Source organism: Spea bombifrons, chromosome 7 (assembly GCF_027358695.1).
Source record: "Spea bombifrons isolate aSpeBom1 chromosome 7, aSpeBom1.2.pri, whole genome shotgun sequence".
NCBI lineage: Eukaryota > Metazoa > Chordata > Amphibia > Anura > Pelobatidae > Spea > Spea bombifrons.
In genome coordinates this window covers 16,538,682-16,550,995 of record NC_071093.1, presented here as the reverse complement: position 1 = coordinate 16,550,995, position 12,314 = coordinate 16,538,682, and the positions used below count along the sequence as shown (strand labels likewise).

The following is a 12,314-nucleotide window of genomic DNA, read 5'->3' as shown; positions in this document are numbered from 1 at the left end:
CCTTCTGTTTGTGTGTTTTTGGTTATCAGTGTAGCAGAGCCTGTCCTCGGGTGTGTGTATAGGTGTTGGTGTGGCAGAGCCTGTCCTGGTGTGTGTTTGGGTGTTGGTGTGGCAGAGCCTGTCCTGGTGTGTGTGTTCAGTTGTCAGTGTGGCAGAGCCTGTCCTAGAGTGTGTGTTTGGGTGTCAGTGTGTCAGAGCCTGTCCTGGTGTGTGTGTGTTTGGATGTGGGTGTGGCAGAGCCTGTCCTGATGTGTGTGGGTGTCTGTGTGGCAGAGCCTGTCCTGGTGTGTGTGTGTGTTTGGTTGTCGGTGTGTCAGAGCCTGTCCTGGTGTGTGTGTGTTTGGATGTGGGTGTGGCAGAGCCTGTCCTGATGTGTGTGGGTGTCTGTGTGGCAGAGCCTGTCCTGGTGTGTGTGTGTGTGTGTGTTTGGTTGTCGGTGTGGCAGAGCCTGTCCTGATGTGTGTGTCTGGGTGTTGGTGTGACAGAGCCTGTGTTGGTGTGTGTGTTTGGTCATCTGTTTCCCGGCACTTAACTTACAGTAGGAATTATTTAATTTATATTTATCCAGAGATAAAATGCCCTCCTGAAGTTGTAGTGACTTCAGGGGACAAAACGTTCAAGGCCCTGAAATCATTTAGTGGAAAAGTTATTTATTGTGTTATAATATTTATTTCAAGGGTTAGTCGCACTCAATTGTGGCTTCAGGCTTCCCATGTTGAATTATCAAGTATTATTTTAGCCCGATAACAAAAGTATAATTCCATAGCACATTACTTTTGGAAATTATGAATGCCCCCCCCCCCAGTTTGACTGTGGTATCTTGTGTGCCCCCCCTATATATTGTTTCTAGAGTCGCCACTGGGTAATACCCTTGTTATGTGGTCATCAACCAACAGGGCAAAATCTGTGTGTTTCTGTTGTATGGATGTAAATTATCCATCAAGTGCAACCTTGCTCAAAAAAAGGGAAAAATCCTTCTTGACAAGCTGATTTCTTACTGGATCAATAAGCTTTAACTAATCCTGTCCTTACAACCAATGATATCTCTGCATATTGTTCTTTTCTAAAAAATCATCCAACCGTATTTAAATGCATCAATTGAATTTGATAGCATTTGCCTTGTAAGTAGTGAATTCCATATATTTATTGTTATTAACTTAAATCATATGAAAAAAGACTTATAATCAATGCTGTCAACTACATATTCATTTCTATGTATTAGGAATGCGATGTCATAAAAGTCTCTGTTGGTGTAATGGTCAGGTGCCCCAATACTTTTGTCCATATAGTGTATATATACTGTACATAAAAGTGCAAATATGAATTTGAAAATACCGTATTTGCTCGATTATAAGCAAATGCTCTGAAAAATAACCATCGTCTTATATTCGAGGTCGTCTTCTAATCAGACCTCAAATAGAAGTCTGACTACAAGACTAAGACCCAGATCCCCCGCAGCGCTGCAGGGGACCTGGATCCTCCTCTCAGGCAGCCGGTGAAGGTCTGTGCGATCACGCAGACCTTCACCGGCTGTCACCGCTACACATCAAGGAATCTGAAGCACTAGGGAAGCACTGGTAAGTCGAGGGAGGGAAAGAGTGCCATATGGGGGGTATAAGAGCTTTCTGGATTGGCATATAGGGGGTTAAAAGGAATATAAGGGAGGCAGAGTGGCATATAGGGGGTATAAGGCATATCTGGGGGGCAGATGTGCATAACTGGGGGCAGGTTGGCAAACAAAAGGAAATAAAAACAAAAAATGCATTTTTCTCAATCATAGGTTTTATTAAATATGAAAAATTAGTTTACATGTGCAGTAATATTTACTAGTAAAACCTTTTTCTTATAGGGTAGTCTTATATTCAGGCTTTTTCTTTAATTCCTAAATTAATACTCAAATTTTGGGGGGTCGTCTTATAATCGAGCAAATACGGTGTATTTCACGGGGCATTACCACACACTTTGGAAGCTAATATTACTTTTCAATTTGCTTAAAAAAGTTAAACTGGGGTTTAACTTTAACTTTCTCATGGTTACAAATATAGACTAGACATAACTACCTCATGTCTACTACTGTTGGTCCTACTGAAGGATGCAGTTGTAATGTCATCTTTCTAAGATTAAAATCAGAAACATACTAATGTCAGCAGAAGCCAAACACTTCACTAGATGTGTCGTATTACTAAGGATTAACATAAGGGGTTTGATTGGAAGGTCTAATTTTGTTGGTAAGACCTAAACGTGATGATTTCATTATTTGTCAACCAATCCACTGTCAGTTTATGCAATGATTTCTGGACTATGTATAGCTTTTATCTACAATACATGGTTTAATGTCAATTTACTTTTCTAGGTAAATCCATGAAATGGCAAGCTCTAAAAAAGCAGTGATCGTTTTTTTTTATCATAAGATGAACAAGCAATGCGACAAGCATGACATTATGATAAAACAAAAAATTATTTTAAAGACCAGCATATTATTGTTGCTGTAGTTTTAAGACATGCACAGGTTGAGAGCAGTTTATTAAATCTGTTTTTTGTTTTTTAATCAAATATGTGTCTAAAGGCAAGCTGACCCGAAATATGAGGAATTATGCCTCCCATGAAAATAAATGTGTTAAATATAAATAATCTTTATAACTAATCTATACAAAAAGTACACGTACTGCAAATGTTGTAAATACTATGAACACTTTTCTCAGGTACAAATATTGGGGATTGAGTTATATTATATAGCCATTAAGTATTTAGCCCTCAACTATGCCAGAGTGCCCAAGTTTTTAACTAAACCTAATGCAGCTGCATTGCTTACTGCGAAGTGGTACTGAATTGCTTTTTAAGCCACCGACTCTCCTATGGTTTATAATCTTGTAATTGAGGTATTTCACAGACCTAATTAGAATATAGCATGGTATGCGGTACCACCAATTCACCCAATTGGTAAGCAATGCTGTAATGTTTGTATTAACTAGGACTTAACAAAATTGGGGTAGTTTAATGAAGTGTTAGGCTAGGACATTTATATCCATATGATGATATGATAGGTGATTGTATTCCTATATGTATACTTGAGATTTGCAGTATGTATCTTCTTGGTGTGGGCCAACTCCTCTTTTCTGTACTTTTTTGACAAAATAAACCAGTGTGTTTCTATTGTCTTCATTCTTACTTTTTCTTGCTAAAACTATAGAAATATGTATGTAATGCTATATATTGCATATACTGTATGTACATACGGTACTTTTCTACCATCACTGAAGTCCAAATCAAGTCCCTTCATAAGCAAAGAGCTCCCCCGTCAGTAAAAATTGTCAGCAATAATGTATCAAACATTTCAAAAGCTTTTATTGCATCATGACTAGGAAACATCTGTGAACACATCTCGAAAGCTTAAATTAGTAACATATGACATATCCAGTTGAAAGTGTATGCGTTATTGTGCATGAGTTTATATACTTTCTTATTCAAGACAATGAACATATTTATGCCACAAGACTGGTGGTCCCTTTCAAAATTAGAGCAACATTTGAGAAATCCCTTGGATGGTTTTAGGATGTGACCCCCAAGACAGAGCAAAGAGAAAGTTATTGTTTGACTTTTATTTATGTAATTTCATTGGGATCTTCATGATGGTATTTCTTCTTGTATTTTTAGGAAGCCTCAGGGATTCAGTGCAATTTCAACAGCTTACTACCAACATGACAGAAACCAGCAGGAGACATCAAGACCTGTCGTCTGTTCCCTTAAAATATCATTGCCTGCCTGTCTTTTCCTCTCTTCCTCTTCCCCAGTGGACTCTCAGCGATGCTTTCACCAATCCAGGTATCCAGGGCATTCTTGTTTTTCTCTTAAACAGTATGCCTCATTTTTAAGTTTGGGAGCCTTCTTCATTTATTTTTATTTAGAACACCTGGCAGCTTTGACAAGCTGGTGGACATCATCTTTTTTAAGTAATTTCAACAATTCCCCTTAAGTGTATCAATATGTAGTTAAATAATTTAGGGATTTGAATACCTACTTACGCCATAAAACAGAATCACAGAAACTGTTATTACAAACTAAGGAAGGATCTTAGAGAAGTAGTAGAAGTTGATGCTTCAGTAGGGTGGCTGTCTTCACGGGCTGCAATTGAGAGATGAAGCTCCATCTAATGACTGTTTCATTTAGAACAACAAAAGACAGACACAGTCCTTTTGAACTATACACAACTGTCTGCTAAAGTACTACATATTTTATTTGGAGCTCTGCTAATTAGTGTTTTCACATGTAGATATATTAAAAAAAAAACTTTTTTACTGTATGGACTACCATCTTAGTTCTGCTAAAAATATGAGAACCAATGAAAAATTAGTTTACTCATCTTGGGGCAGCTTGGAAGTTATTGCTGTAATTTAATCATATTCCATATTCTTTGCATCATTATGCATGTATCTCAGCAAATAGGCTAATGGTGCACATACTAATGATTGTTTTCTGCAGGGCGTTGTACACCTGTTCAAGAAGAGAGTGGAAACGAGGAAGAACTGGGAGACGAGGAGAAAACTGGAGGACCTAGCAAGAACTTGGACCTATCAGTACCATGCAATGGGACCGTAAGAAAAGTCAGCGCAGAACCAAAAGAAAGTGTGAGATCTTGGAAAAGACAGGTAATAAATTCTAGACTTCTATGTTTAGAGCCATACAAAGTTCATTTTTAACACATTTTGCCTAATCTACAAATCTCTGGGGAAAAAAGGGACCCTCAGCATAACAAACAAAAGCAAATGAGAAACCTTTGAATACTTGTTATCCATTTGTTCATTCATTTGTTAATTTCGGCATCACTACAATGCATTTTGGCGCTCTTTCAGAAGAGAAAGTGGGAAGGGACTGCATGTAGGAGGGTATAGAGGAAGTGATTGATAGAAATAAGCAATACAATCCTAGCATTAAGCGGAGGGACAATATCCTTGGTTATGGCTATGAAGGATGCACTGTCCAAAGCTGTTGGACAAACTGTCCACGTCACCTGCGACATATGAAACGCCACTAGTGTGCAGAATGCCTTTCTTTCGGTAACTGCAAATCATAACTTTAATTTGAGGGTATTTATATAATAGTTTAAGAATTACAGCACTGGTTATATGTATTCACCTCTTTTTCAAGAGACCAAATGTTATTGTACAATTGACAGCAGCTGTTTCATGGCTAGGTGTGGCCTTTTCCTCATTATTGCATTAACAATTAAGCAGTTTAAAGGTCTGGAGCTGATCCCAAATGTGGAATTTGCATTTGGAAGCTGTTGCTGTGAACTCTCAATATGAGTTCCAAAGAGCTGTCAACGGAAGCAAAGCAGGCCATCGCTAAGCTGAAAAAACTAACTCATCATAATGATAGCAGAAAGGAGCGGCTAAATCAAAACATTTGGTAAATTCTGAAACAGAAGGAACACGTGATGAGCTCATTCACACCAAAAGGCCTAAAAGTCCACGTAACATAGAATTATTTCCTTGCAGAAGAAAAACCCATTCACAAAATCTAGCCAGGAGGCAGGTTTACCATTGTCTACAATCAAGAGAAGACTACATGAAAGTAAATACAGGGTTTACCACAAAGGGCAAAACAGTGGTAAGCATCAAGAATAGGAAGGCCAGATTAGTCAGAAAACATATAAAATACCTGCCCAGTTTGGAATAATAATCTTTGGATAGATTAAACTAAAATCAGTTTATAGCAGAATGGTAGGATGATGTATGAAGAAGGGAAGGAATGGGCATTAACGGTGGAGGTAGAGACAGTCCTGAAGCTGTTCAGGGAGATGACCTATAATTCAAGCCAAACCACTACCAATTTGGGGCAGATCATCCTCTTAATTACCTACCTAATACAGAAAATGAATCACTTCCTGGAACACAATGAGGTTTTACCGGGAAACAGGTTACACCAGGAGGTTGAAACACTGAACAGGAGGCTGCTAGAGGAGCTCACAGGTCACATGCACTCCATCATGGACAAAGGTGGGTGAGATGCAGCACAAAAGGGTCATGTTCGGTGAAGGAGAGATGCAGAAGTTGGAATTGAAAACCTTCAGCAGCAAGAGAAGCACCACCAAGATGTCCAATTCTCAATCCCTCGCATCAATGCCAAACGCTAGATCCACGGAGCTGCAGCCATTTGGACAAAGGTTCAGAATAGCCTATAAAAAAAAAACCATTTTTATTGATATTCTGCTTACAATAAGAGAAATTAATTAACCAATTATAACGGTGATAGGCTGTGTGAAAGGAAACCCTAGTTTACAAAATAAATCTGTATTGAGACAACTTTACCTAAAATGCCTGCCCAGGCTATTCCAGACAATTCTCTATCTTTCATAAGTTTTCCCATGCGGGTTGAAGCACAAGTTTAGCCATTTATTGGTCACTGATTGGCAATTAATCCTTTTGGCAGAGGTCATTGATTCTTTGGTGGGTATCAACCGAGCTCCCCAAAGTCATACTAGCATTTCTGAAATACTCAAAGCCTAACTTGAAAATCTGGCACTGCCTTCTATTGCTCACCTCCTATGTTATTGGGACCAGAAAACTGTTCTGCTAAGGCCTCTACTTAGTTGCCAGGCAATTGCTTTCATGCTCTCCAAACAGCATCCAAAGTGAGAGGGTTTTCTCTGACAGGCAACATCTACAACCCCTTCAGCAGACACAGCTCTCCCTATACCTGATGGAGCAGATGGCTTTCCTGAAAGTAAGTTTGCCCAAATTAGGTTACCCAGCACATAATATTCAAACTAGGTACAAGAATCGCACATCACTTTCTACATTGTGCTCTAACGCTGCCGCTCTATCATATCCCTTATTCTGAAGGGATCAATTCAAAATATGGTCCAATTTTGGGAGAAATTTAGTCCCATAACATGTGCCTGAATGTGGCTTTCGGACAGTGCCTGCCTATTGCCCTAATGCTGCTGTTGGTGCTGCTCTATCACTGTCCTTATTCTGATTGATCAATTTCAATAATTTGTGTAATTATGGTTGAAATTTAGTTTCATAGCATACTGCTGGATGTGGTCCATAAATGCAAGATCTATTCTGGGTCTTCCTAAGCCCTAAGATGCAGCTGCTTGAAGTAAGTCTTGTTGTGAGTCCAAAGGGTGGCAGGGAACCCCGCCATTGTAAATCTTAAACCAAATTTCATTTTAAAACAAAAAAACATAAAATTTCATCCGAATTAAAAGGATAGGAAACCAAACTTGTTGTCTGAAATTAACGTGCCAAAAATCAAACGAAAAATGATGATGAGAGTTTAATACAATTCTTTGTATATGCAGGGAGAACTTCTAGAGAGTCAACAATGTGAAGAGATTATCACAAGTGACAGAAGTGAATTTTCTCACATCACGGACCCTTTTTGGAAGGACAGCATTCCACCAACTCAATCAAAGCCTCATGCAACCTTCTATGGTGGCTCTTTTTCTGGGAGAAGGCTGTACCAGCCTGGTAAGTGACCACCTTCCATGTTTATATATTATTTGCAGCCCATTTGTTTATTCCCTGCTCTCCCTACTGCATTTACATGTTTAATACAAATAATAGTAGGCAGTGTAGATCAGGTTTTTATTTGAAGTTTATTTGAAGTTTTTAGACTAATTTTTAGGAGTAAATGGTATTCAACTGGCTAGCTGTGTGAATCTTCCGTAAATTTGAATAAGTGGACTAAAAAAAATAATAATAAAATAACAGAGCCCTTAAATATGACAACAGTGTTAGAGGTATATCCAGTATAAGTAAACAAGCTGTGCACCTGTGGTCAGGCAGGGATACAGTTATCTGATCTGATGACACTTTTTGTGTCTGTTTTGTGGCTCTTTGTATCTTTTTGTTTATTTTGTCAACTTTTATTCATAAAATGTCAACATATCCTTAATGCAATTGTGTACATTAATTCAGGCAAACAAGATATAATGAAGCATAAAAATGACAAAGATGTTTCCATTCAAGAGGGTGGATTTTTACCTCCTATCCTTCAGGCGCATGGATCAGAATCAAATGCCGTAAGGAACCAGAATGTCAAGGTGAATCACTGAGACTTATGTTAAATGAACTGAAGTGAAATTAGAAAAAAGCCCTACTATTTACATTGCTTTTATTGAAGACCTCCACTAGCAAGGCTTATTTGCTATGCTATTCACAGTTGGTTTCATGATTTGGTAAATTATGCCTCGACAATAGTTGGAAAGCTACTTCAGGCTATCCACTAGTATTTTAGTTACAATGTTATTAATTCAATGATGTAATCTACAAAAAGACTGTAAATAACAAGAACCTTTTCCAATCAAAATTGGTGTGAATTGTGGTGGAACGTTTAACACTAATAAAATATTTTATTTTCTTTATATCCAGACACAGGAACCTTTAAGGTTACCTCCAATTCTCGAAGAAACTCCTAGAGTGGCACAACCTAATAGGAGGCTCCGAGCCTCAGAGCCACCAAAAGAGCTGCTAGTTATCCCATTGCTTGTTCGTTTTGAGAATCAAAAATCAAATGCTGATGAAAACTCCAAACCAAGAGGTAATATGCTATGCTTTAGTGTCTCATTTTAGACCAACATCATTCAGATATAAACAGAAAAGCGTGGTTCAAAAATATTATTTCAATATCATGTGGCCTTCAGTATATAACTGGCATTACATTCACCCCCAAGTGTGTCTAACTGCTGTGATAAAACAGATCAAAGTCTCTGCTTCCTATGCGTACTGAAATGCCACTCAATACACAATACCCTATTCCCAGCAAACATTGACAACTCCCAATCCCCAATCTCCTGGATAACCTCTTCTCTAAGTCCCAAATGGGCTGCCTTCATTACCTCCCCAATCCCAAAGAAATGGGTGCCATATTCTACAGAAGAGAGACCCAAAGTCTATAACCCTTTCTGAGACACTGCCAAAAACTGATACCTGGACCGGGGCTGTATCTTCTGCATGAGTTGGGCATAATTTTGGGCAGACAACACTTTCCAGGGGTTCCCCCTTCCAGTGTCATTTTGGATAATAATATACACATTTGTAGTCACTAATTTCTGACCTATTTCAGTATAATCTTTTTTTTTCTATAGGTATTTAACCCAAGGGCACATTTACTGCTTTTATATTAAGTGTGCCATGTGTTTTTCTTGGTTTGTTTTTTTCTATTTCAGAAGCTGCTATGAAAGAGCAACACGGTCAAGGAGTGGCCATGGATCAGTATGTGCAGCCACAACTGACTGACGAGGTCCAGGTTCCCTCTTTAGAGAGAAAAATGAAAACTCTGCAGATGGATATTGACTGGAATGTAGACAAACAACAAGGTAGCTCTTTTCTACATCCCGTAGACAAAAACATACCTGCTGTAGATTGGAGGAGTGCAGGACAAAGGGTGGTAAAAGCTACTAATGCCCAAATAGTTGCTTTTTTTTGCAAACATACTGAGTTGATACCTAACACAGTATAGACTTATTTACATGTAAAGTATATAGTGCTTGAGGATACAAGGAGAAATGTACAGATTTTCTAGATTTAAAAGAGGTGGTGATTCAAGAATGAATAGAACAATGCTGCATCGGTTCCTCAACCTTTCACAAAATGAATTAGTATTTAGGAAAGGATGTGTCAATTAACAAAATTAACACAGGTTGAGGAAATGATAATGATATTCAAATAGCAGAAAAGCAGAAATAATATATTTTATGACAATTTTATTTCCTTTGGTAAAGTTAAAATGAATGATAAAACAAAGACAAAAGAATGAAAAACCTATTTGTATTTTGAAAAAAAAATCATAATAAATACATAATATTTAGATTTATTAGAATCAGGACATAATAGATTTATTAGGATCAGGACATAATAGTTCAGAGAAAATGGACTAATGCACTTAATGTTTGGAATTGCAGATTAATCATGGGAGGAATTGGTGCCTCCTTCTATGATTACTAACCAGTTTATAGCCGTTAGTTTTGCATGCGTGTATTATGTTCTAGACTAGGTGTATGTAATTCATGTAAGAGATAACACCTTCACATGTGTTCTTTCCAATGCATTATATTGATCTGTTATCAATAGAAACCTCTCTGCCCCACCACAAAGTCTGCCCTTTTATTCACTGAAAGTGGTCCTTAAGTACAGTTGATGTCATGTGCAAGCAGTGACCCTGCCACATCTTTTGTGAACTTAGAGGCAAACATTTGTTCAAAGGTTAACTTGCTTTGTTTTTTTTTAAATAGATTTTATCTATTAGTATGGGGCCATTTTTTATTATTATTATTATTTTTTTTAACGGTACATAATTTAGTTTTATTTTTATATATATATATATATATAATATATATTTCTCTTCCATAAAATTCTAGACTATATTTAGTGCATGCTTCTGTATTGTAATCTAATTAACATCCCATTCTTTGGTGTTAAAACCCATTCAGAAAAGTAAAATAAATAGTCTCATTAACACTGGCTTAATTATTAATCTATTTACAGTGTGTTTAGTCTTTTGCTATGATTGAATAACTTTGCACTCGGCTGTGGAAGTAGATTTTGTTGGGTTTTTTTTATCATGTACCACAGCAAATACCATGCAATATCATAAATTTAACTCACAATGTTATCTGTTGCACCAGTTTCAATACCAATCTGATAATAAGCTGTTTTGTTAATTATTCTTTAAGATGGTGATATAAATCCCATTCCTGAAGCCCAACTGGTGGGATCTCTGCCCCCAATAAATGGAAAAAAGGGACCTGGAAACCAGAGCAGCATGGCAAATTTAAAGATGCCTACTGTCGGTAATGGAAGCTCAACCCAAGGTTCCAAGATTTTGCCCACTGGTATAATCCGGGGTTCTATTCCAGAAGAACTCAAAGGTGAGAACCACAATTTAGATTTAAACCCATGTTTTACTGAATATTTTATAGCAAGTATAAAAGAGTACATTTGAATGAACCTTTAGGTTGCTAGGTAGAGACATATACATATGGACATTCGATCGCTCAGTTCGCATACTGGCTCTGGAGGGGAGCCAGGCCCTCAACAGACACCTACACTACAGTGCAACATCTTTTCAACGTGCATCTAGCTTCACAATGTCAAATCACAGTTTCCTTAGAGACACAGTGTGCAATGAACATTTGGGTCGAGGTCTAGTTGGGTTGTATACATAGAAACATAGATATAGATACATAAAGACTCAAACTGTTATCAGTCCCAAGTCTTGTCTTAAACATAAAACTATCCTGAAAGTAGCTTGTGTATGCTTAAATTGTCTTGCTGTGTAAACCTCTACCAACTCTGCTGTGAATCTGTTTCACTTAACTACCCTCCAATTTAATAATTGTGTCCAGGAGCCCAGGATTGTCTTGATGCACCCGTGTGCACAGAAATGCATTATGTGCTAATAATGTGCTTTTAAATGAAAGGTAAAAATTGTTCTGCTGTTACAGCTGGGAACATATCAAATGCAGCCAAAAAAAATCTCCAGCGAGACACTTGATTAGGGAGTTCAGCCAACACAATGCACTTCTAAACTTCCACTAAAGGATGGGTCATGTTTATCTTTCCTGGTAGATAAAAGAGGAGATTCCTCTGACCTTTGCATGACTGATATATATAGGATGATCAGAGAGTTATTTACAGGATGAATGATTATCTGCCTTAGACCTGTTGCGGATACTAGGGCAGTTTCTGACAAGGAACAGAGGTGAAAAGGAAAATATTAAGCTTTGTGGGATTATCAGTACAGTTAATGTAAAGTCAATGGTTACTTTATCAGTTTCCTGCCAGCAGCATTAAGCATTTGTCGTCTTCCAAGTGCCCAGAGAGCATATGAATCATGCAGAGTTGTTGTAACACATACAAAAATATATAACATTTCATATATTAAAATGATTGACGGTCCTGGAACCTGATATTTGATTGAACCTCAAAGGATGATGTGTAATTCATTCCCAAATATATTATTCGCTTAATATAAAAAGTAAATGCCACATATTTGTCTGGATGACCATGGAACAGCCACTGCTCATTTAGACCTTGCCCTCGTGTGTCACATGCATTGCCTTGCAGCATGAAATATTTTCTTCTATGTTCTCTCCATTATTTATGTATTGATCAACTGAAGAAAACAGATGGGGGGGGATAGCCATCGTACTGAATGACAACATATACAGTACACGCCACTAAAATTGTCACCCTTGGAAAATATCAGCAAAGAAACCTGTGAAAAAAAAGTCAACTTTTCATTATTTTGTTTAAAAAGAAAAATACACAAAAATTCTATGCTCTCATGGATATCAAACAATTGCA

The 12,314-nt window shown here is 37.6% G+C and overlaps 1 protein-coding gene across 2 annotated transcripts in view; it reads left to right on the top strand.

Moving 5' to 3' along the window:
- KIAA2012 (KIAA2012 ortholog) overlaps positions 1 to 12,314 on the top strand; it is a 69,694-nt gene that overhangs the window by 21,744 nt on the left and 35,636 nt on the right. For both annotated transcript variants that reach the window (XM_053470619.1, XM_053470618.1), the window contains exons 4-10: positions 3,655 to 3,822; positions 4,480 to 4,646; positions 7,307 to 7,475; positions 7,926 to 8,050; positions 8,379 to 8,547; positions 9,176 to 9,325; positions 10,682 to 10,876. In XM_053470619.1, coding sequence (XP_053326594.1) covers positions 3,655 to 3,822; positions 4,480 to 4,646; positions 7,307 to 7,475; positions 7,926 to 8,050; positions 8,379 to 8,547; positions 9,176 to 9,325; positions 10,682 to 10,876 — 1,143 coding nt within the window. The remainder of the gene's footprint in view (positions 1 to 3,654; positions 3,823 to 4,479; positions 4,647 to 7,306; positions 7,476 to 7,925; positions 8,051 to 8,378; positions 8,548 to 9,175; positions 9,326 to 10,681; positions 10,877 to 12,314) is intronic.